Here is a 26,351-nt window from a genome sequence, read left to right as displayed (position 1 = left end):
TGGCGTCTGTGAGAGTCCACTACTCAACTCCGTACAACAGTATAGGAAATATATAACATCGTAGTAATCTGACTTTTATGGGTATCGACAAATCATGACATTTGAACAACTTTGCCATTTTTTGAAATGCAGATCTTGCTTTCTCTATCCTACATTTGATTTCTATAGAATGGTCCCAATTTTCATTGACGTTCGTACCAAGGTAGGTGTATGTTTTTACTCTTTCTATTTGTTGACCATTCACACTGATTCGTCCAAATTGCTGTTCATTCTTAGAGATCATCATACATTTGGTTTTCTTAGTGTTTAGTGAAAGTCCGTATCTCTGACTGACTTCTGCGATTCTGCTCATTAACTCCTGTAGGGCTTCAGAACTGTCAGCGAATACCACAGTGTCGTCTGCGTATCTTATGTTATTGATACATTCTCCGTTAATTCTAATTCCGGCTTCAACATCATCCAATGATTCTTGAAAGATTTGCTCAGAGTAGATGTTAAACAGCAGTGGGGATAGTATACATCCCTGACGGACCCCACGTTTGATTTTGATATCGTCGGATTCTCCTGCCTCTGTCCGGATAGATGATGTTTGATTCCAGTACAGATTGCTGATAATCCTTAAATCACAGGTGTTTATTCCAATATTGGTTAATATCTCCATCAGCTTGTCGTGCTTTACTGTATCGAACGCTTTATGGTAATCAATGAAACATGCATAAATATCACAATTCACGTCTCTACATCGTTGAAATAGCACTTGTATACTAAATAGAGCCTCTCTTGTACCCACTGCATTTCGAAAACCAAACTGTGTTCGGCTGATTTTTTCTTCGCACAGTCTATATATCCTTTGATGTATAATTTTTAGAAATAGCTTTAAATATGGCTCATTAAGCTGATGGTTCGGAAATCACTGCAGGATAAGGACTTTGTTTTCTTTGGTAAAGCAACAAACGTCGACTTCAACCATGCTTTTGGTATTACTCCGCTTAAATATATGTCGTTAAATATTTTGGTTAGGCGTTGAGTACCGTCGGATATATATCTGTGAAATATATCTGTGAGATATATCTGTGATATATCTCACAGATATATTTTTTATTTCACAGAAACGAATATCATCAACTCCGATTAAATTAAATATTTAAAAATTCTATAATGTGTCCATAAATGTGTGGGTCGGCACTGCCGACCCTGCCGACCCTGACGAGCCGCCACTGTAATTTAGTGCCGTGTACAGTACCTAAACTTGCTGCCAAGTATGACAAGGATATGTCAAATGGTTTTAAAGTACTGGGTACAAATAGTTTTTAAATTTTTAAATACAACACCCTGCAACTCAGTATAGGAAGCCACATTTTATTTAGGTGATTTGGGTTAAATCTTAATATTTTGAGCTCAAGAATCTACAGTTAAAATCTTTCCAATAACAATTATTAATGAAACACCCTGTATATAACTTGGACTGTGAATTATGTAATTGATATTCTGTGGTTAGTGGTTATATTACTTATGTACTAGTAAAAACTCAACAGTCAAATACATAACCTCAAAATAAATTTAACAGTTTCATCAGAACAATAGGGCTTTTAATCGACTTTCGTTTGTTTCGAGCTTCTTTCATATTATTATTATGTTGCATAATCTGTGTTTAATCATATATTACATAATAAATATTATTATTCAACTTAGACAGAAGCACGAAACAAATGAGAGTCGATGAAAAGCCCTATTAATAACAGTTGACCATTATTTAACGCGATTAACCTGAATTTGACATTATTTTTGCTTATATAATTTTTTCAAATTTACTATAATTTCACGGCCCTGGCCAAAAATCCCACTCACATCCGGGGTTGCTGATCGAGAGGATCGTTCAGATAATGAAAAACAAAAACGGGCTCATGTGGGACTTGAACCCACGACCTTCACGTTTGAATTTGGAGTGTTATGCTCTAACCAACTGAGCTAACGACCCATACTTATATATTTTGATATTATCAGATTAAATACTATTTTAATTTTCGTGACAATATAAAAAATCCACGAGGAAAAAATTCTCCTGTAGTTGGCTGTATACCATTTATTACAAAAAACCATAAAATGCTTTTTAAAAGGTATATTTGTTAAAATCCCTATACAGGGCTACATCACAGAACAGAACTAGTTTTCAATCGGTTGACCAATCATCATCAGTGTTTGCTTGAATCTAACATGCTAACCAGTGCGGGCGCTAGGGTATAAGGTGCCCACCTGCAAAACTAGCACAGGCGCCCCCACACACACAGATACTCGTACAACCCCAGCCTCGGGAACATTATGTGTGTTCAAATGGAACAGTGAGACCCACATGTCCGAAGATCAAACCCGTTACACTGCGTAACCTGACCCCGTATCTATCTGACCCCCAAGCTGTACCACCACCCCTCCCCATCGCAGTACATAACGAATAAGGAGGCTTTGTACTGAACGTTACCTTAGATGCCCTGGGTAATGGAACATCCTCTGTATTACTTTATGTGTTAAACCCCCTGATTTTAGGGGCAGCTAGAAGAGCTTTCCTCGCTATTAATGACTTGATTTTGGACTTGTGTCCTAAAAATGTGTGTTCCGGGCAGCGACTTAATTCGGTGTCCCGCTATTCGCAAATGTACCCGGTAAATAAAGTTCGGTAACAGTTTTATTGGACCCATCATCTGACACAACAACTTCACTTTAACTTTTTTAAGAAATTGGCTAACGGTCGGTTTCATAATCAGTTAAAATGGACTTTCAATTTTAAGTTGGTACCTTTATCAATGCAATTGATATGGGTAACTGTCAACTGTAAAGTGAACTTTAGTTAATGTTCACTTTAAGTTGATTATGAAACCGGGCGTAAGAGAACTGACATTGTTTTTTTGTGTCATTTTTTCTTTTTCGGCTTTTTCTTTTTCGATTTGTGCCCTAGATTCCCCGATATTTTTTTTTGAACCCATTTTTATTTAACTAAATAAAAATAATAACTTAGCGTAGATTAATAATAGTATGTACCTACTGAGTACTTAACAAATATAATTTTATATTAATTGAATGCTAATAGATTCTTTAACTGCAGAGTACAACTTACAAACTATTCTGTATTTATAATCACATGAAATAATACTAAATCTAAAGAGCTCTAAACTAAATTTAAATTAAAATCTTTATTTTAAATATTATGTTTTTATGGGATTAATACTCAACTTGATACCTATTAATAGGTACATTAAATTAGACAGCCGCGGGCGGCAAGAAAACAGTATCACAATCTTGTTTACTTTACTAGAAATTATTCATTTCCTCTTATAACTGATGATACAACACTAACAACTTGCAAGAAATTTGAAGAACATAAACAAATCATTCTCATAGCAAAGTTGTTTGGTTGAAATATGATATCTTTGACCAATAAACTGTATTACTACATGGTAAGAATTATCTGCGGCGTTGCATATTTTTGTATATTATTTGATATGCAAAACTAACAAATACATATTAGGGTATTATGACGAAATTAAACCACATTAAAAAAAATGATTTTTTTTATTTTAGTATTTTACATAATACCACAGCAGAAAAAATGCTCATTCTGTCGCCCCCCAAACAGGGGCGCCCGCCTGCAATGCATCCCTTGCAGGCCCGTTATCGCCGGCCCTGATGCTAACCACCAAAGTAAAAAAGAATGTGTGTATTTTGTACGCAAGTAAGAAGTTATACTTATATTAAATATAATCAAACTTCATATCATGATTTCAACGAAATCAATATACTTATCTACTGTAAACAGTTTTTTGTATTGTATTTAAATATTAAACTAATTTTAGAAAGAACAAAAAGAATACCAAAAATTTACATATAAAAAAAAGGATATGACTTTGTCCGGATTTGAACAGGCGACCTCTGGATCCCTAGGTGAATGCTCTACCGATCAAGCTATCACCGTTTTTGTATTCAGTCGATCATTTGTTGGACATAATAATTACAATCACGATGAGAGATACATTGATTGAAAATAAACATTTTCAATAATACTTACTAGGAGGAAGACAAATCCACAGACATAAAAATTATAATAAATATATTTACTAAAAAATTAATAATGTATTATTTTCACGTAAACCTTATTCGCGCTACATAACTTAAAAGATGTAGCGACTAATACCATACTGTCGGTGTGCGCATGCGCCAGGGAATGCAAAAATTCACCCTCGTGTCTAAAGAAGTATAACTTAAAAAAATATTTGGGAAAAAACCCTTTACAATTAATTCGTCATAGGAACATAGAAAAAAGATGTTAATTTAAACATGGATGTTTAAAATATCCAATGTTTCATGCTAGTGACTAGACTTGCTACCATAAAGTCATGATGTGAACAAGTCAAATTCGAGCTCAATGGTACCTAGAGCATGAAAGATTGGATATTTTAAACATTCACGTTTAAATTCATATCTTTTTTCTATGTTCCTATGACGGATTAACTGTAAAGGGTTTTTACCCAAATATTTTTAAAGTTATACTTCTTTTGACACGAGGGTGAATTTTTACATTCCCTGGCGCATGCGCACACCGACAGTATGGTATTAATCGCTACATCTTTTAATAGTCCGTTCTTTAACGGTAAAATATTGCAAAACCTCTAAATTTTAAAGAACCGCTTGGATATACATGAAATTTGGCATACACATAGCTAACAAGTCAAAGAAAAAAAGTGATATTGTGCCGATATGTGCTTTTGCCCTGGGGGTGGTTTTCACCCCCCTTTTGGGGGTGAAAAAATATTCGTCCAAAAAAAGTCAGGAAAATGGATAAACTGGCTAATTTTAAGTAACTTTTGATCTATAGAGTTTTTTCACTAAGTCAATACTTTTTGAGTTATTTGGCAGTGAATGTGTTCATTTTTTTTCAACAAAATAACCACGCTTTTAGACGGTTTTTCGCAAATAACTCAAATATTAATTATTTTCTCGAAAAAAACATTCTTAGCAAAACTATAGCCTGTCAAAAATTAAAAAAAAAATGGTGTATACATCACGTCTCTACACCTAGTAGAAGCAGAGTTATAGCAAATGAAAAATAGGTTCATATTCGTCAAATTCCAAATGAAATACTTTAACGAGAAATAACCAAAAATGAAGCAAATTTCGGGGAAAACTCATTACAACTTACTTAAAGTGTTTAAAAAAAGCTTCATTTTTGTTTTATAAAAAAATTTCTAGCATCAAAATTAAACAAGTTACGCTCAAAATAAAGTTAGTCCCTTTTGGTTTTGGTAAAAAAATCGAGAAAACCACCCCCTAATTAGTATCTTAAATGAACTTAATCGTTACAAATTCACAAGTTTCTTGACTCGTGTATATATGTATTATTTATATGATCTGTAAGTTTCATCGGTTCAAAGTCGTTACTATTGAAAGGACTGTAGTTAAAAGGGGTTGAACGAGTCACTGATCACGAACGTATGCAAATTTAGAAACACCAAATCTTAATCAATTTTTGTCTAACAGAAAAACAAAAAAATACATGATTTTCAAAAAAGCAAATTTGACTTTTTTTGTTTTTCGAGATTTTTGGTGTCTCTAACAATTTTTAAGTTATTTTAAAAAAAAGCACATTTTTCAAAATTTAAATTTTTAAAAATTTTACTTTGAAACCAAATTTTTTCAAAAATAAGCACTTTGAATCGATGAAACTTACAGATCATATAAATATAAATAAAATAATTTGTGGAGCGGTAACGATTAATTTCATTTAAGTTGCTAATTAGGGGTTGGTCTTCCCGATTTTTTTTTTGCAAAAATAAAAGGGACCAACTTTATTTTGAGCGTAACTTGCTTAAATTTAACGCTAGAAAGTTTTTGTAACAACAGGAATAAAGCTTTTTTTAAACACTTTAAAAAAGTTAAAATGGATATTCCCCAAAAAGTGCTTAATTTTTTCGATATTTTACGTCGAATTATTCTATTTGAAATTTGGTGAATATAAATCTATTTTTCATTGGCTATAACTCTAGTTCTACGAGATCCAGAGACCTAACGCGTACACCATTTTTTTACTTTTTTATAGGCTATATTTTTGGCTAAGAACATTTTTTCGACTTTTTCTTACTTTTTCAGTTATTTGCGAAAAACTGTCTAAAAATGTGGTTATTTTGTTGAAAAATGAACATATTCACTCGCAAATAACTCGGAAAGTGTTGACTTGGCGAAAAAGCTCTATAGATCAAAAGTTACTTAAAATTAGTTAGTTTACCCATTTACGAACTTATTTTGGACATATATTTTTTCACCCACAAGAGTGGGTCAAAGTCACCCCCAGGGCAAAAGCACACATCGGCACAATATCACTTTTTTTCTTTGACATGTAAGCTATACGCATGCCAAATTTCATGTCAATCCAAGCGGTTTCTTTAAAATTTAGAGCAAAAACCGTGAAAGAATGGACTATAAGTTATGTAGCGCGAATAAGGTTTACGTGAAAAGAATATATTATTAATGTTTTTAGTAAATATATTTATTATAATTTTTATGTCTGTGGATTTGTCTTCCTGCTAATAAGTATTATTGAAATTGTTTATTTTCAATGAATGTATCTGTGATTGTAATTATGTCCAAGAAATGATCGACTACGTACGTATCTTTTAAGATTATTTTTCAAAAATCTATCGAAGGATATCCAACACGACTTCCCACCGAGAGGGGTGGGGGGTAAATTTAATATTTTAAATACGAATCCCGCGATACTTCGGAAAATGAACATCAGATCGAAAAACTGAAAAATACACTTATTCAATATTTTTGAAAAATCTATTGAATGGCATCAAACACGACCCCCCGACGGAGGTGAGGTTGGGGGTTACTTTAAAATCTTAAATGGGAGCCCCCATTTTTATTGCAGATTTGGATTCACTGCGTAAAAATAAGCAACTTTTATTCGAGACATTTTTTCGAAATATGGATAGATGGCGCTATAATCTAAAAAAAAACGATTGTTGGAAATGGAAAATTTTTAAAAATAGAAAGTCCCCACTAAAATGGAAAACTTTACTTAACTTTTTTGGTTTTAGGACCTACTCTTCACAACCCAATAGATCCCCAAAGCGCTCGAGTGACTGCACATTTAGCATACTTTGCTCGTCTAACATAATATGATCATCTAATATGCGTAAATATATTTATGTGCGAAAAAATATTCTGATTCAATTTTTTTTCACCATCTTGCTTGAAAATGTTTCCTATTAACAAATTTGCGTGTTGGCAGGGGGTCAAAAATTTTTTAAACAATTTTTTTAAACTTAAAATGTTTTTCGTATATTTATTTAAGCATTAATAAGCTCTTCGGGATGACATCAATCGATGTTTAAAGAATATCTACCTATCTTGGCAACATTGAAATTTTCAGTTTTTCACATTGTTTGTTAGGTTATCCAATAGCTTCATGGTGAATAAGGGACTACGACAGGGATGCACAGCTTATCGCTAGCACTGTTTAAAATCTATATAATAGTCCAGAGAAATAAGATTTTTCTCGTGACACATCCCCCTCCAGGCCGAAATCAAATTTTTTGAGTAGTATGGACATCTATATTATTAACCCATATGTTTCCTGCAGCCGATTTTGATGATATACATAGTTATAAACAAATGAAAATAAAAAAAACGGTAAATTATCGCTTTTTTCGTCTATTAGCAAAAACTTAAGCACTTAAAACAAATTTGAGAGTAAGAAACTCATAAATCGTATAAAACACTTCAATATGGCGTTCGCTGAATATTTCCATCCTTATTGGTTGCTTAGAAAATTGCAAAACAATTCATAAATTTTGAGTTTTTATAAATATTCATAACTTATGTAAAAATTAACTTAGAACCTTCTTATTACACGGAATGCTGAGACTTCTTGTACTTAAATTATATTTTAAATTTCAAAGCAATTGGTCAAATAGTTTAAAAGTTATTTAATTTGTTTTTCCCAAATTAATTTTTTTTGCAACACTATAAGTCAGAAAATTATGAGGTTACAATAGTACTTCGGACAGTTTATGAAAGAAGAACATTTATACAGCACCTTAATTAAAAATAAATGACAAAAAATAATTTTAAACAGTGTAAAATTATTTTACAAAAACATGTCGATTTATTGCTTACTTATAAACAATTAGAATAACTTTTTAACCGTTACCCGTAGAAAAAATTATTTTTTATATTTAGAAAGACTGAATTTTTATACACATTTAGAAAGAAAAACAACTGTCCTAGGACAATTAGGGATAAAGTTAGCCCCCCCATTTTTTTAATTCACATGTTTTTGCAAAATTATTTTGCAATATTTATAATTATTTTTTGTAATTTTTTTTTAAATTAAATTAATACTGTAAATTTTCTTCTTTCATAAACTATCCAAAATATTATTGTAACTTCATCATTTTCTGACTTACAGTGTTGCAAAAAAAATTAATTTTGGATAAACAAATTAAATAACGTTTAAACTATTTGACCAACTACTTTAAAATTTAGGGTATGATTTAAGCATCATATGTCTCAGCATTTCGTGTAGTAAGAAGGTTCTAAGTTAATTTTTACATAAGTTATGAATATTTATAAAAACTCAAAATTTATTATTTATTTTTCAATTTTCTAAGCAACCAATAAGGACTGACATATTCAGCGAGCGCCATATTGAAGCTTTTTATACGGTTTATGAGTTTATTACTCTCAAATTTGTTTAAAATGCCCAATTTTTTAGTAATAGACGAAAAAAGCGAAAATTTTTCGTTTTTTGATCTTCATTTGTTTATAACTTTGTATATCATCAAAATCGGCTGCAGGAAACATATAGGTTATTATTATAGATGACCATACTACTCGAAAAATTTGGTTTCGGCCTGGAGGGGTTGTGTCACCAACAGGATATTTTTTTTCCTTATTTCTCTGAACTATAAATGAGGTCTTGAATAAGTGGCGGAAATCGTGTTCTGGAATGGGGATACTGCTAAACGACGACTCAACACTATACACACTGCATTTTGCTGACGATCAGGTGGTGATTGCCCAGGATAAAAATAATCTAATATTTATGACAAACCGGCTGTTTCGAGAATAAATAAATTAGGGCCTATACGTTAATATGAAGAAAACCAAATATATGTGTATAGGAGGACAGAAAAGTGAGTTACAACTGGAGGATGATATGGTTATTGAGCCAAGCTCTGATTATGTATACCTTAGAACGAGAATCCAACAAAGTGGAAGGACAGAATTCGAAACCCGTTGTCCTAGGCGAGCGACGGAAAACGACGCGACGCGCTGCGATGCGATGCGATACGATGCGACCAGTACTTCACGCGACGTGTGGCTTATGTAGAGTCGCATCGCGTCGCCTTCCATCGCTCAACCTAGAACAAACGTGACGATGTCAATTTATTCCTATTCTTCAGTATGGGGAGTATACGACAGTATTACTAGAAAATTCATATTCTAAATACTTAGCTTTAAAAAAATTTCATAAACGAAGAAGAAAGATAAAAAATATCATATAAATATTTAGAGCAAAATAAATTTGGAGAATTTCATCGTTTATATTCGAAATTAAGAAATGATCCACGTTGGTTTAAAGAGTATACTTTCGATTGTATATTATTGCAGCTGTTAAACCCAGTTTCAACTGTCATACTGTCAATAAGTAATTTTTAAAAACCAATTTCTATTGAAAAGATGCTGTTACTGACTTTAAGATATGTCACACTGCGTGCGTCGTGTCTCGTCGCGAACAAAACAAGTTCGCACTTCGTCGCGTCTTGTCGTACGTCGTAGATTGATTAACCCGAAAACGTAGGCCACATACAAATACAACCATTACATACTTGATATTTTCGCGTCGCGTCGCGTCGTGTCGCGTTGTCGTCTTTGTCGTTCAGCTAGGACAACGGGAAATAGAGGAACGAATTACGAAAGGAAAGAAGGTAATAGGAGCTTTGAACTCACTACTTTGGTCAAAAACCATATCAAAAGAAAAGAAAACACAGCTTTATAATAGCATCTTTAAAAGCTGTGGTACTGTATGGATGTGAAACCTGGCAACTGAATAAGCGAACAGAACAGAAGTTGCTCGCACTGAATGGACTTCTGGCGAAGATCGGCCTGCATCTCCAGACTCTCACATATAACGAATGAACGGGTGCGAGATATTATGAATAGAAAAACAAACATAATTGAAGAAGTCCAACAAAACCAACTTTGTTGGTATGGTCATGTACAAAGAATGAAGGAACATCGGCTCCCAAAGCTAATAATGGAATGGCAACCCCCGGAAAGAAGGAAAAGGGACAGACCGAAAACAACCTGGATAATTGGAATCCAGAAAGCCATGTCTGAGAGAGATCTCCGACCAGGAGATTGGACAGATCGACGCAGCTGGAGAATAGGAACCGGAAGGAGCACGACGCCATAAACCGGTGTTATATATATACATTGTTTGTTAGGGTTAAAAATGGTCGATTTCGCAATTTTTAAATTTTTTAATCGCTTATATTATGTCAAAAACTATCAACTTTCGAGAAAAGTCACCAAAGACCTTTTCTGTTTGGTTTGATCCAAAAAACTTAAAAAAACTTTATTGAATGGAAAAAATATAATTTTAGGAAAAAAAAAAACAAAAAAAAACTTTTAAAAATTTTTGAACATCTTTTGACCATGGCAACATGCCAATTTGTGAAAAGGGGATCTTTTTAAGCAAGATGGTGAACAAAATTGAATCCGAATATTTTTTCGAACAAATGCGAAGCTACAACCTGGACTAACAAGCTATATTTTATTTGAGGTGCCCTAGCAAGACGAAAATAATTATTTAGTTTCGTTTTCATGCATGTCTGTCCGTCCGTCCGTCTGTCTTTTCTTCCACCCAATAGTTTGAGTAAACCTTTGCACAACTGTGTAAATACTAAAGAAAACTCTAAAATAATAAAGAAAACAGCGCAAGCCGTTAATCTGCTCACGAAAAAATCAACTATGAAAATGAGCATAATTTTCTATATCCCTAACTTTTGACGAGCAGTTTAATACAAAGGGTTTATAAATTATTGCGGTTGTTTTCTCCATTTAAAATAAGAAACCTAAAAACTCCCCTTTAAAATATCAACTATGAAAATTATCATAATTTTCTAAATTCCTAACTTTTGACGAGCAGTTTAATATCAAGGGTTTATAAATTATTGCAGTTTTTTTCTCCATTTAAAATAAGAAATTTACGTATTCACAAACACAACATTTTAATTGAAATTTAAAGCTACAGTGCAGTAATAAATTACCCCCTAAATACCTAGTTCCGATTTTCTTTATTCTACAGCGAACAGACAATTGCGCTAGGTAACACGCTTACCATCATCATGCAAATGTTTGCGAAATAGTTAATCTTATCGAGGTCATGCACTTTAGTGTTTGTATATTGTGTAGGTATACTACAAAATTTCTGGGTAGAAGTATTTCCCCGATAGGCCAGGCCATTGATTAAGTTGAATTTAATATTAAATTTTGACAGACAATTTCCTTGAGTTTATTATATTACAGTCGAACCTGCTTATTGGAATAGCCCGTGGGAATAGCCTTCGTGCCAAACAAAAGTATTCCTATAACCGGGATATTATAGTAATAACTGATCATTAATGGCTAGTAGAAACGGTTCGGGACCTTAAATTTATATTCCTTAAACCAGGATATTCTTATAACAGGTATTCTAATAACCGGGTTCGACTGTATATTGATTTGCCTTAATACATTGATACTACATACGTTTTGGTGGGTAAGGGTTTTCTAATACGGCCGATATTATAGTGGTAATTACATTGTTGTCAAATATTCTGCTTTTCTGGAAATCTAATGAACTTTCCTATTTCAAATAAAACAACCTGTATATTTTTTTTGTTTTGACGTCCCTAAGAAATACTGATCTTTTTTTTGTATTGTATGTCCTATACCTAAATGCCATAACTTCGGAGTTATTGCAACATTTATTAAAAAACATTTTTTACTATAAAAATCAAATTTTTCGGAACGGATAGACATTATTTTAGGTTCTTTGGATCATTGGGAACAAAAAAATACCTTTTGTAATTTTTCTTTAAAGTTAATCGTTTCCGAGTTATAAACAATGAAAAACTGAAAAAAAATCGAAAAATTACGATATTCAAGATTTAAAAACGCACGTAAAAAATAATTTTTGAAATTACGAAGTACCTACCTTAATTATTTAAGCTCAAACCTTCTTTTATCAGCTCCCTATAAGAATTTTTGGCACGTTTTATTCTAAAACGTTGTTTTTTTTTTAATTGTTAATGAAGCGCATATGAGAGGAAGGGCGATCTAGAAATGAGTGTTTTAAAATGCAATAAGCCTAAATTACTTATCGGTAACTGATAAAATAAGGTTTGAACTTGAATTTAGGCTCTTTGTTGTTTCAAAACAATATTTTTTACTTGTGGTTTTGAGTCTAGAAAATCGTAATTTTTCGACTTTTTTCAGTTTTTTTTTTCGATTTTTTTTTAGTTTTCATAAATTGTTTATAACTAGGAAACGATTAACTTTTGACAAAAATTGAAAAATTCCTTTTTTGTTTCCAATGACTCAAAGAACCTAAAATAATGTCTATTTGGTCCAAAAAATTTGATTTTTAAAATTTTTTTATAATTATTTTTTAATAAATGTAGCAATAACTCAGATATTATGGCATTTAGGTATAGGGAAAATAACACAAAAAATAATCAGTATTTCTTAAGGACGTCAAAACGCAAAAAATATATTAAAGGATGTTCCATTTGAAATAAGAAAATCCATTAGATTTCCAGAAAAACGGGAGATCTGACAACAATGTAATTACCACTATAATATCGACCGTATTAGGACACCCTTACCCACCAAAAATCTATAAAAATCGTTTTAGCGGTTTCCAAAAAAATTATCCTGTTTCAATACTTCCTCGCTACCCTGTATATGATATTTTCCAGTTTAAGTCCTTTCAGTCACGAGTTTTTTAAAGTCAAAGTTAATATGAAAAATTTATTATTTCTTATAATTATGGATACTATAAATTATTTATGCCGTTAATGTCATTTATACCATTAAGTGCTAGATTTTTATGGCCAAAATATAGATCTGTCATTTCAGTTCTTTTTTATTAATTCCTGCAGTCACATCTCCATAGCATAAATTCTGCTTTGAAGATATTAGAGTAATTTCCTCGGTCTCATGCTTTCACTAAGGCTCAGCATTTATTTCCCTCCGAATACTCCAGCTCTGACTCGTTCATCGGTCTGTGAGCTGTCTGTATACCAGCACTGACCTGCCATTATGCGATTCATTAACTCCCATTCATCCCTTTCTGAACAGAGGGCAGTAAATGACTTTTCTAAATTGCATTTAGGTTACATTACTGGGTGATTTTTAATTATCTCTCCATATTTGATTCTGGTATCCTTTCGCCCCGCCTCTCTGCCTTCTGTATGATCCTATCTTCATCTTCTGCTCCAGCCATATCAGTCATAGGGGAAGTCAAGTATGACCTCCATGGAAGCAATCGGGGTAGTTGACATCTAGTCCAAGTAATGAAGCATAAAATAGGACAAAACCTCGCAATGTTTACAGAATGAATCGATTTGCTTGAAAATTTGAGAATAAGTAGTGGATAGTCTAAGGAACAAAATCTATATGATGCCGAAAGGCGCTTTTACCATGGGGGTGGTTGCCGCCCCATCTCGGGGGGTGGAAATTTTTTATTATATGTTGACCTCAAAAGTTGGTAAAAACTTCATTCTAAGCAAAAAACGTTCTATAAAATTTTTTGATAAAATTAATAGTTTTCTATTTATTCGCTATCGACAGTGTTAGTTTTATATCGAAAAAATCAATGTTTTTAATAAGTTTTCTGCTAATAACTCCAAAAATTTTCGTTTTATCAAAACAACTATATTAACAAAAACGTACCTTTTAAAAAAATAAACAAAACCATTTTTTTAAATTTTCTTTAAGACCAACAGTAATCGAGCTATACTTTATTATATGTTAGCTCTTCTTCGTCAAATGCTAGATATTGTAGATTCAAAGTCATAAGACGGGAAAACTATGCATTTTTTGAGGATAACTTGTTAAACTAATTTAAATAATTTAAGAATATCTATCTCCAGAAATAAAGAAAAGTCTCTAACTCAAAAATTAAAAAGACTTATAATGAAAAGAATGTGAGTCCCTGTTTTTTTCAGCGAAAAAGTGATCGGAAGCAACCTCCTAATCACCACCCGTATTAAAATTAGTCATTGGCCTTATTTGGTCTTCTTTATTTATGTATTATTAATAGGTTATAGAAGTTTGATCGGCTTAGATTATTGAGTTTTTAAAAAAATGGAGTCAAAAGCGAATAACGAATTTTTGTAGTTTGGAAAAAAGATTACCATCAGAGATACGAAAAACGTTTAAATATTAGATTGTAGTTTATTTAATTCTCAAGAACCTGGTTTGCCAAAATTGTTTCTACCGCAAAAATTGAGTGAGCTATTGACAATTAAAACTTGTAATAACATCCAATAACCACGTTTACCAACCCTTTTAAAGTCACCGCTTTTTGCGACTGACGATTTTAAAAATATTTAATATCAATAAGCTTATAGATCTTGTAAAAACCTACAACATTCTTTTTTAATAGACTTTCTAGGTTAAAAAATAAAAAAGTTACCGTTAAAAAATCAATATATTTTTTAAAAAAAAAAGGAGAAATTTAATTGGAAGCATAATAATGTAATTTAGCGATGTTTTTAGTCATTTACCTTATTCATTCTTCTTTATGTATGTATTAGTTATAGATTCTAGTTTGACTTGCTTAGAATAATTAGTTTTTAAATAACTGGAGTTAAAAGCAAATAACGAGTTTTTGTAGTTTGGTAAAAAATGCCCCTTTCTTCGGAATAGAAAGATTAGCACCAGAGATACGAAAAAGTCTTTCAACATGAAATTGTAGGTTATTTAATTCCCAAGAAATGGGTTTGAAAAAAATTTTTCTAGGGCAATAATTGAGTGAACCGTAAATGAGTATTATCGAAAAACATTGATTTTTTCGATATAAAACTAACACTTTCGATAACGAATAAATCGAAAATTATTAATTTTATCAAAAAAATATATAAAACATTTTTTGCTTAGAATGAATGTTTTTATCAACTTTTGCGGTCAAAATATAATACAAAAATTCCACCCCCGAGATGGGGTGGCAACCACCCCCATGGTAAAAACGCCTTTCGGTATCATATAGATTTTTATCCTTTGACTATCCACTACCTATTCTCAAATTTTCAAGCAAATCTATCCAGTCTGTAAAAATTTCGAGATGAAAAGCTTCGCTTCCTGGACTAATCGCTTTTGTTGTGATTATGCTATGCATGCTTTTCATTGAAGGTTATTCAGCCTCTCTCTGGTGGTCTTTTGTTGTAATCATAGGTCTGTTGTAATCATAGGTCTGACTACAGTCATATATAATCAGTAGGCAGTACATCAAATTTGTTTGGGTTTCACATCCCAGGTTTTTCTGCATATCCTTCGACATTTCCAAAGCGTTTGTTTTATTTTATTGTAATTCTATCCAGATAGGCATTCCACATAAGCCGTATATCCGGTATATTATTATAGTTCCTAGATATTTGACCTTATTCATCTCTTTGACAGTTCCTCTATACAGTCGGGCATCCAGATGTTATCTGGGTTCCGTCTCCTTGTGAAACTATTACTATTTTACTAAGATTGAGAGAATTTGTCTTTGCAGAGTGCGCCAAATTGAACATTACTCTATTACATACGGTGCCTATACCATTTACATTACATATAGGTCTGCAGTTTTATTTTCTATGCATCAAACAGCGAGGTCGAGTCATCTATCAGGAGTGACGACATGGGGGAAGAAAGCACTCCCCTCTTTGGACACTTTTCATGTATTTTGGCCAAACCGAAATCTTGTCTCTTTGAAGGTCTATTAGAATCAGCCTATTTTCTAGCCTGCTGTGATCCAGTTAGATATGATAGGAAGTTTTGACGCTGCTGCATAATAATTTTATGTGTATAAAGGTGCTAATTCATGCAGTATGTTGATTTTATTTCTTGATAGTCGTGCTGCTTGCCATTGGGAGGATGATCACTCAATAGACTTTTCTATTGAGAAATTTTTTGCATTGCTCTCAATACAAGTGATCTAAGACTGATGGGTCTGTAGGATTTAGGTAGGGCGTTGTCCTGTCGTCCTATTTTGTGTATGCAGGGTGGGCCAAAGAAAACAGTCCACCTCGATATTTAGCAGTATTTATTACATTTTAAGGAAATTAAGAAACAAGTCGATTTTTGATATAAGGGGGACACATATTTACGGTACATAAATCTGTCATTTCTCAACCCCCCTTCCACTTTCCCCACCCCTTATTTTTTAAATAGGGAATAGGGGTCCTGTTCTAGCTCATTTGAAAGGTTATTAAATTCTCTATTGAGTAATATTAAATAATTATTTATACAGGGTGTCCAAGAAAAATTATTTTTAATTAAATTAATTGACACAAAAATAAGAATTCATGTAATTTATTTAACTCAAAATACATTCTACTGCTGACAGAAAATAGAAAAAATGTTTCTTTCATAAATAAACATTCTTTGTTGCTTAAATTAAATATTCAACCTACCAAGAAGCAGATAGGTGGCAGCTTGAATATTGAAATTAAGCGAAAAAAAAATGTTTATTTATCAATAAAAAAATTTTTTCTGTTTTGTGACAACACCAGAATGTATTTTGAATTAAATTAATTAGATACATAGATACATATGTAAATAGATAAGTTTGTATTGCTTTTAAATACGATGAATCATATTAACCCTTAGCTTCCAAGTATGTGTTTCTGAAGTTACTACCTAAGAGTTAAGTTATCAACCTTTATTATTTCTAATTGTATGTATTTCTAAATCTGTCCGCCCCTAAAATCCGTCGTTACTTTATATTAATGCCCATAATTTTAATAAATTTACCCTAAGCGATATACTGGCCTATTTCTATAGTCATATTCATTGCAGACTTGCACAGTATAAAGTAAATCCCCAGTGATTAATTCCTAACACACAACACCCAGAGGAAATATATAAAAGAAAGACTGGATACAACAACTAAAGTATAATTCGATTATTAACAAGAATAGCAGAACAAAAATGAAGAATATAATAGTTAGCTTTTTTGTGATCTGTTTGATAGCTTCTGTGTTCGCTTCTCCTGCCCGTATTTCATTTAAGGATGTAGATCAGCATGTTAAAAATCAACAAGGTAAAAAATATTTATTTGTATTGTTTGTAAAATGTTTGTAGCGGAAAATTATGATTTGCTTTAAAGCAAAAGCAAGATAGGATAGGGATGTTTGAAAAATAAAAAAGAGTTATTCAAGATGTTGAATTATTGTTTTTTGGCATATTATATCATATTATTGACGTCATCTCCCTGGGCATGATGATGTAATCGATGATTTTTTTAAATGAGAATAGTAGTTTTGTGCTAGCTCATTTGAAAGGTTATTCAATTCTCTATTTATTAACATACACATTAATTTTTTAAATTAAATTACTTGACGCAAAAAGAATGTACCTAATTTCTTTAATTTAAAATATATTTTAATGCTCTCAGAAAACCGAAACAATGTTTATTTGATAAATAAACATTGCTTTACGCTTAAATTAAATGCTTAAACTACTAAAAGGCTAGTGAGTGGGAGCTTTAACATTGAATTTAAGCAAAAAAAAAACAATATTTATTTGTCAAATAAACATTTTTTTCTGTATTCTGATAGTACTAAAATAAATTTTGAATTAAATGCATTACATACTTTATTCTTTTTGTCTCAAATAATTTAATTCAATTTTTTTTGAAAACCATGTATGAATAAGTATGTTAATATTTATACTACCTACTGAATAGAGAATTAAAAAACCTTTCAAATGAGCTATTACACGATCGCTACTCTCATATAAAAAAAATCGTCGATTACGTCATCAAGCCCAGATGGACGACATCAGTGGTATGATATAGAAGTCAAAAAATAATAATTTAATAATATTTTTAATTTTAGTCACTCGTAACTAAAGAAGAGCGTTTCTTAAAATTTATTTCTTCATATTTATTTATTTTTTACTTTTTAGTCTTACACTTTTCAAACATTAAAATATATCGTCATGTTTCTTAAAATATGTACAGTCGGAAAAATGAAAGAATACCCATGAACGAACATATAAAACACGCTATATTTTCCTGTCACCGTGTCACACAAAAAATTGGCAAGCGCAAGTACATGTAATAATTATTATTACATGTACTTGCGCTGGGCAATTTTCTTTGTGACACTGTGACAGGAAAATACAGCGTGTTTTATATGTTCGTTCATGGGTATTCTTTCATTTTTCCGACTGTATAAAACATAATATGATGTAATAACATGAAAAGTAGTCGGAATCGGCAAAAGAATTGAAACTTTATTGTTTATTTATGAAGCATAACGTAAACAATTAACGTAAAAAGTGAAATTATGTATAGTTCATATCATTAGCTACAACACGTAAAAGTTTTAAGTTTTTACATTGTAAAAAACAAGAGAATTTAAACATTTTCCGTTAAAATCTTTTTTTTTATTTAAACAATTAATAAACATAAAATTTTTTTTATTGATTATTCGTGTATTATTCCCGCGAATGCATATGTCTGCAAATTTTCATTTATTGGCATTGAAGAAAAGGCACTCAAATTAACGTCTAAAGATTTGACGCAACCTATTGAACTAAATAAAAGCGTTTAAAAATAAAAATCAACCTATTTCGGGATTTCTCTCCAAGATCGCCCATTCTCGAGAAAATAAATTTATTCCAACCTAAACGTCTTCACTGTATACATTTTCTTTCAGCTCTCCATTCACGAATGCTATTTTTACATCTAGCTGTTTAAAGTATTAGTTATATTGATTTCAAACTATCAAAAGTGTTCCAATTGTACTCATTTTTGCCACTGGTTAGTGGCAAATCTTCATATTCAAAACTTTACATTTATGCAAAACCTCTGACAACTAGTCTCTTACGCTGTAACTATCTTCTTCCTTGTCTTCCACTGGTTTACTAGCAAATACCCACTTCCTGTTCAAAATCTATATCTTTACTGATATTTTCTTCTCTTTGGACCATGTACTATTTTTATAATTGATTCTATTTGTCACTTCATTCCTTTATCCATATATTCCTATCGTCTTTACATAAATCTTAGTAGCTGAATTCATCTTCTATTTTTACCTCTATTTTGTGCCCTTAAAAAATAAAAATAGAATTGTATTTTATCTGTCTTGTTTACTCTCATATTCTCGTATTTAATCATCAGTAATATCTTCCGTTATAATTCTAGTTTTCTTTAACTTTATCGTTTTGCTCTTCATTAATTAATTTGTATTTAATTCCATTATTTTTCTTATAATACAAATAGCTTTCATTATGGTAGGGGAGCAAAGTATGCTAAATGTGCAGTCACTCGAGCGCTTTGGGGACTTATTGGGTTGTGAAGAGTAGGTCCTAAAACCAAAAAAAGTTAAGTAACATTTTCCATTTTAGTGGGCGCTTGCCATTTTTTAATTTAATTTTCCATTTCCAACAATCGTTTTTTTCGATTATAACGCCATCTGTGCATAATTCGAAAAAATGTTTTGAATAAAAGGTACTTAATTTTTCGTAAGGAATTCAAATCTGCAATAAAAAATGGGGGTTCCGATTTAAGATTTTAAAGTAACCCCCTACCCCACCTCCGTGGGGGGTCGTGTTTGGTGCCATTCGATAGATTTTTCAAAAATATTAAAGTGTATTAAGTGTATTTTACAGTTTTTCGTTATGATGTTCATTTCGCGAAATTCCGCGGGATTCGTATTAAAATATTAAATTTACACCCCCTCCCTCTCCGTGGGAAGTCGTGTTTGGTATCATTCGATAGATTTTTAAAAAATATTGAGCACATATTTTTTAGTTTTTCGATCTGTCATTCATTTCGCGAAATATTCGTTTTTTTCTTGTGAAATTTTGGGACTCACCCATTTCCTTACGCCCGGCTCATATCGTCAGATTTTTGAAATATACACTCTTTTGCATATTATACTTAACTTACCTTATCTTAATCTGACAATTTCGTGTTTTTTAAGGATAGATTTTTTTTCGGGCCCCCCTTAAAGAACTCCCCTGTATTAAGAGCCAATTTATGGTAGAGGTACATCTGCAGGGTATTAGGTTTCTTCCCATATGATAATCTGACGCGCTCGAGTAACTGCAAAAATCCTCGCTTGGGCTCCCCTACCATTAAAACTATATCTCTCTCACTTACTACATTTTGTTTATTCACATTCCACAATCTGTACGCTGTATTTGTATATTCAGTGCATCAAACTATTTTCAAGTTTTTCATATCATTCTATTTCCATAATACTACTATTGCTTCCTACGCTTCCATACTTCAGCAGGTGTTATATTCTTTAAATGACTTTCGGAGTCCGCTTTAAAATGTATACTGCAAACCTTACCGTTTAATTCCAAGATAGTTATTGCCTCTAACCTTCTTCTATCTCTCTTCTTGATTCATCAATTAAACTCCTATTGAATCGTTTTCCTTTTCCATTATGCTCGGGGGTATACGGTCTAGTGTAATCTATCCACGTTCCATACTCTCTGCAAAATTGTTTGATCTCACAAATTGAAATATATTTTCCCATATAACTCAAGTATTCTTTAAAACATTTTATTTTTACACTATTTCCTCTCTGGCACCTAAAACTCTTACCTCTGAAACTTCATCCATTCAACCATTTGCTCTGTATTCCGTATTAACTCCTCTCATAGCTTTGTATTGTATGGCTCTGCATTGACCCTACAATCCTTTGGCATATGCCCTTTCTTTAGACATCTGTTGCACAAGTCACAATTCACAACCAACCAAACTATGCTATTCATGGAGTGTTTTTCATATTTTGTAGTACGTGATGAAGATACCTCCTTCATTTTCACTTCTGCTCGAAGCTTTTTATTTGTCAATGTAATAATTGTTAACTCTTCTTAATCTAAATTTTCTGGAATTGCAATAACTGTGTAGAAGGATGGTGGCCTAAAAAGTAGTAAGTTGCGTACTGAATCTTCCACTTTAATTTCCGCTCCCGTTGCGTTTAATTATCTCGTTACAACATCGAACTCATTAAAAACTACTACTGATCATTCGCCTCTTTTAATTTAAAGGTTATTTCTCAAAAACACTTGTCCAGTTGATCCATTTTTTATATCTTTCTTGCACAGCATGCTGCATATTACAGGTTATTGATTTAGCTCGAATATCATTTAATTGATAGTATAAATTGTACAATTATTGACCTACAGTCTCAATCTTTCTATAAAAAAATGACATCCTCAAGAAAACAAGAATTATCCAACCAAGAAATATATATCAGAGAGCTGCAGCAGCTAAGATAATAAATAGCCTTCCCAAGATGTCCCAAAAAAAGAGTAAAAATAAATTAAAACCAACAGGAAATAATCGACACGTAGATTTAAAATTACGAACTCAAGAGGAATGAAAAAATCTATTCTCTGAGTTTGTCTAGTTTAATAATGAAAAAGTTATTTTCCTAACAAGTGCAGAAAGTCATTCTTTTCCGCACGCGACTGCAGTTTGCCGAACGATGCGAAGCGGGAGTTCGGCAAGCAGTCGAGTGCGGAAAAGAGACTTTCTGCAAGAGTTAGGAACAATATTTTTTCTAAGAGTCTTTAAAAAATTACCAAATCTTAATCAATTAATTTAATTAATATGAAAATACATACACAAATTAATTCTTTGACAAGGTTGTCAAAACCAAACTTTTAATATAATTAGTTAGCATGACGACGATTTTGGTTTCCATGACGATGATTCAAAACGACTGTTATTGTCTACCGGCTACCGATTTGACTTTCGAATATTATGTCAAAATAATTTTATTTCATCGAATTGTCGCGTTAATTTCATTAAAACAGGAACACAATAAGATATATTTGAAATAAATTAGTAAATAATATCTAAATATTAGTTTATTGCATGTATTATAATTACTTTAAGGCCATATTAACATATCTAAATTAACACGCGTGCGGAAAAGTAAAAACCGCGTGCGGAAAAGTGAAACTTTCTAAACTAAAATGCGTGTGCGAAAGTAGACATTTTTGCACGCTCGTAGAAAATAGTATATTGTGCAACAAGTGCAGAAAGATACTAATTTCTCACGAGTTTGAAAAGTTGCGGTACGAGCGCAAGCGAGTGCCGCAATTCAAACGAGTGAGAAATTATCTTTCTGCACGTGTTTCACACTATACTTTTTCTACAAGCACAGTTTTTCCTAAAAATAAAAATCACAATTTCCAAACGACGATTATTTATAATAGGTACCTATGTGATAAATTTTAAACTGTATTTAATTAATAGGTACCTACTAATCAATTTAAATTCCTTATAAGCTGTGAGCTCGTACGTAGAGGGGATATTTACAAATTCGCGAGCGCCAGTAGTGGCAAGTCTGTAAACGTTTACCGGAAATTTGATATAAATGTCAAAGTGATTAATTTAAAATTAAAAGTAAAAACATTAATTATAAAAAATACTAGTTGGTCAAAGCTGTGGTATATATTTTTACCTTAAATATACTTACGTTTTAAATACTGAATTTAAGTTTTTTTAATGTTCCGTAATATCGTTGATTGAAATAAACGGTAATCTTAGCGCCATCTACATGATAATTGTGAAAGTATCCGAAGTAAGAAATTCATATTTTATTAATAGAACGTCAAAATGATTAGCAAAATTAAAAAAAAATCGAGTACAATTTAATTAAATTTTTTGCGTTGTAAATATTAAGCGATAACAATTAAATAATAAATTTAAAAATTACCGGTGAAAGTTGAATTAGTAATCCGCCAGGAGAGCCACCAGCGAAGCTCAGAGCCTATACCTAAATAAATTACACAGAAATCAGTTAAAAAATTAATGCACTGCCTTAATTTGTTTAAATTTAAACAATTATTACACATTATTGACATTATATTTATGCAGTCACGGATTTACACAAAACCTACTTCATTCGACGTCTCTTGCACAGGTTGCTAAATCCTTATTGTTTATTTGATAATTAGAAAATGTTTAATAAGAATAAAATTGTAAAATAAAACAGTTGTAACATCCATAATTTAGTTTCTATGCTATAGTTAAATATAATAATTGTCTTATAGGTTATATTTGTCTAAAGTTTAACCACGGATGTAAACAGAATATAACGTTACTCAGAATGAGGTAGTCAACTGTGCAGAAAAGAACTTTGCGGCACAGAAACGTCACTTTGCGGCACAGAAACGTCACTTTTCTGCACACTAATGTCAAATATCTTATACTGTGAGAAAATATCAAGTTTGCTAACATAAAACCGTGCAGAAAAGTGCACTTTGAATAGTGGTTGTAGAAAAAATATTATGCTGTTATAGTCTAGTCGCAACGTAGGGGGTCCCGTGGACACTTCGCCGCGATTTGATGGTGGTATTATAGGTTTTTTGGGTCGCTGAATCCAGTAGAAGTGGTCTGGAAGCCCAAATGTGGTGCGTTTAATTGTTATTAACAAATTATGATAAAATTAGGTGTTTTTCAGGAATTATTAGAAGCCCAGTAAATAAATTGACAGTGTTAAGGTCTTCTGTGATGTATTTTTGGTCGCTGAATCAAATGCGACTAGTCGCGATTACTCAAAATATATTCTTATTTTGTTAATAACAAAATAATAGTTTATTCGCCGAAAAGCTCGAAATGCGCTATCTACAGCAAGTGTGTTTGTCTTTTTCATAGTATTTTTATACGCTAACTCGATTGCCGCTAGTCGTGATAGCTTAAACCACGTTCCGACTTTGTTATTAATAAATTATTGCAAAACTAACGGTTTATAGTACGTTCAGGTTTATAGTACGTATGTTCTAAATTTTTGCTCAAACAAAACAAGTGATATTAAGCCGATGTCTGCTTTTACCCTCGGGGTAAGTTTCGCCCCTTTTCGGGGGTGAAAAAAGAAACCTTTATAAAATAAGTGGATAAACTGATTAATTCTAAGCAACTTTTGTTTTGTACAGTTTTTTCGCTAAGTCAATACTTTTCGAGTTAATTGGTTTTTTTTGTTGAAAAATGAACATATTCACTAGCAAATAACCAAGTATTGACTTAGTGAAAAAACTGTATAGAACAAACGTTGCTTAGAATTAATTAGTTTATCCAATTCCGGACTTATTTTAAAGGTTTCTTCATTCACCCCCGAAACGGGGTGCAACTCACCCCCAGGGTAAAAGCACACATCGGCACAATATCACTTGTTTTGTTTGACAGGTTAGCTACGGGCATGCCAAATGTCATTCCAAGTGGTTTTTTAAAACTTAGAGCAAACACCGTGAGTAAACGTACTATAAACCGTTATTTTTGCAATAATTTATTAATAACAAAGTCGGAACGTGGTTTAAGCTATCACGACTAGTGACAATCGATTTAGCGTATAAAAATACTATGAAAAAGACTACAAGCTTGCTGTAGATAACGCATTTCGAGCTTTTCGGCGAATAGACAATTATTTTGTTATTAACAAAATAAGAACACATTTTGAGTAATCGCAACTAGTCGCATTCGATTCAGCCACCAAAAATACAGCAGAGAAGACCTTAACACTATGAATTTATTTACAGGGCTTCTAATAATTCCTGAAAAACCCCTAATTTTACCATAATTTGTTAATAACAATTAAACGCACCACATTTGGGCTTCCAAACCACTTCTATTGGATTCAGCGACCCAAAAAACCTATAATACCATCATCAAATCGCGGCGAACTAAAAGTGTCCACCGGACCCCCAATGTTGTAGACCAGCGGTTCTCAACCTTTTTGAGTGATGTACCACCTACAGTTATTTTTATTATTTTTGGTACCACCTATATTTTTAAATTCTAGTATCAATACTTACTAAGTACTACTATTTTAATTTTTTCTGTGTTTTGTGTACCACCGCCAATAATGATATGTACCACCAGTGGTACATGCACCATAGATTGAGAACCTCTGTTGTAGACTATTACTTCTCATTTCTAATGTTCGGATTATTCCACGGACTTCTATGCTTGTACGTATGTACGTCGCAAGTCTTTGAGCACCAGACTGATGTTAGATAGGCAATGAGTTGGCGTAACAATATTTTATTTCTGTTCCTTTAGTTTGTTACTTCAAAAAGTTAATTGTATGATAAGCGGCATAAGTACTAATCGCGTTATAAATATAATATACGTATACTTAATTCACGCAATATTCCTTTTTTTTAGGACATGGTAGATTTAAAAGATTCTCATGTGATGTACTGAGCATCGAAGCCAAAGGAGTAGCGTTAAATGATTCGCCCTGTGCCCTTCACTGCCTTTCTCTTGGAAAACGAGGAGGTTGGTGTAATGATCAAAAAGTCTGCAACTGCCGTTGAAATAATATTTTCTAATATAATATGTATTTGTTTTTGTTAAAAAAAATTAATAAAAAACTTAAAATAACATACTAACGTATTATTAAAAATTCCTTTGGATTAAAAAACATCAAGATTGACATAATTAAGACATTTAAAAGTTATCAATGTAAGCTGGAAATAATACGGACGAACAACTTAGTGCTGTTTCACATTATAAGAATTTTGAGCGTACGATGGTTGAAATTTACATAGTGGCTCGCCCTCCTCCAAACGTTTCAAGCGGTGAAGGGAGAAATATTCCATATTATGATTGCTCGACCCACTCTGTAGATTTTAACCATCGCACGATAAAAATTCTTATAATGTGAAACAGCATTTGCGGTTCTAGTTACGTCTTCACTCTCACTATTCTATTTCACAATTGGTTCTTGTCGTTATTGTCTTAGGTCAAGCGCCCGATTCGCAACTGTTTTAAAACTACCGTCTCAAACCGCTTGCACTCGCAACTATTTTGTTATCACAGCAGTGTAAAAGCTTGGCGATCAGCCCTCGAGACGATTGGTCTAAAACTGGTTACCAACTAGATTTCAGCCGTTACTTTAAAACGGTTGTATAGTGGACATTATCCTTCGTAGTTAGCAATGTTAATCAATACTCACGTCTCGTGTCAAGTCTCCTCAAACTATTGTCTGCAACATCATTTATTTCATCTCAGCGTTGGTCTCTACACCTTCTCCTATTTCTCACAGGCACCGATTTTTATCCTTCGTACA

At 32.2% G+C, this 26,351-nt stretch overlaps 1 protein-coding gene across 1 annotated transcript; it reads left to right on the top strand.

The window, feature by feature from the left end:
* Positions 1-17,127: 17,127 nt before the first annotated feature.
* On the top strand, positions 17,128-25,663 carry LOC114336335 (tenecin-1-like). Its single transcript, XM_028286691.2, has 2 exons — positions 17,128-17,347; positions 25,445-25,663. The coding sequence occupies exons 1-2, from the start codon at positions 17,236-17,238 to the stop codon at positions 25,594-25,596; spliced, it is 264 nt and encodes an 87-aa protein (XP_028142492.2). The 5' UTR covers positions 17,128-17,235; the 3' UTR covers positions 25,597-25,663.
* The last annotated feature ends 688 nt before the right edge of the window (positions 25,664-26,351 follow it).

The sequence above is a fragment of the Diabrotica virgifera genome, chromosome 1, assembly GCF_917563875.1.
Source record: "Diabrotica virgifera virgifera chromosome 1, PGI_DIABVI_V3a".
Classification (NCBI taxonomy): Eukaryota; Metazoa; Arthropoda; class Insecta; order Coleoptera; family Chrysomelidae; genus Diabrotica; species Diabrotica virgifera.
This window is presented reverse-complemented; position numbering and strand designations above follow the sequence as displayed.

Coding starts and splice junctions, on each gene's coding strand:
- LOC114336335 (XM_028286691.2), top strand. CDS start 17,236: ATGAAGAATATAATAGTTAGCTTTTTTGTGATCTGTTTGATAGCTTCT. Junction 17,348..25,444: donor GCATGTTAAAAATCAACAAG/GTAAAAAATATT, acceptor CCTTTTTTTTAG/GACATGGTAGATTTAAAAGA.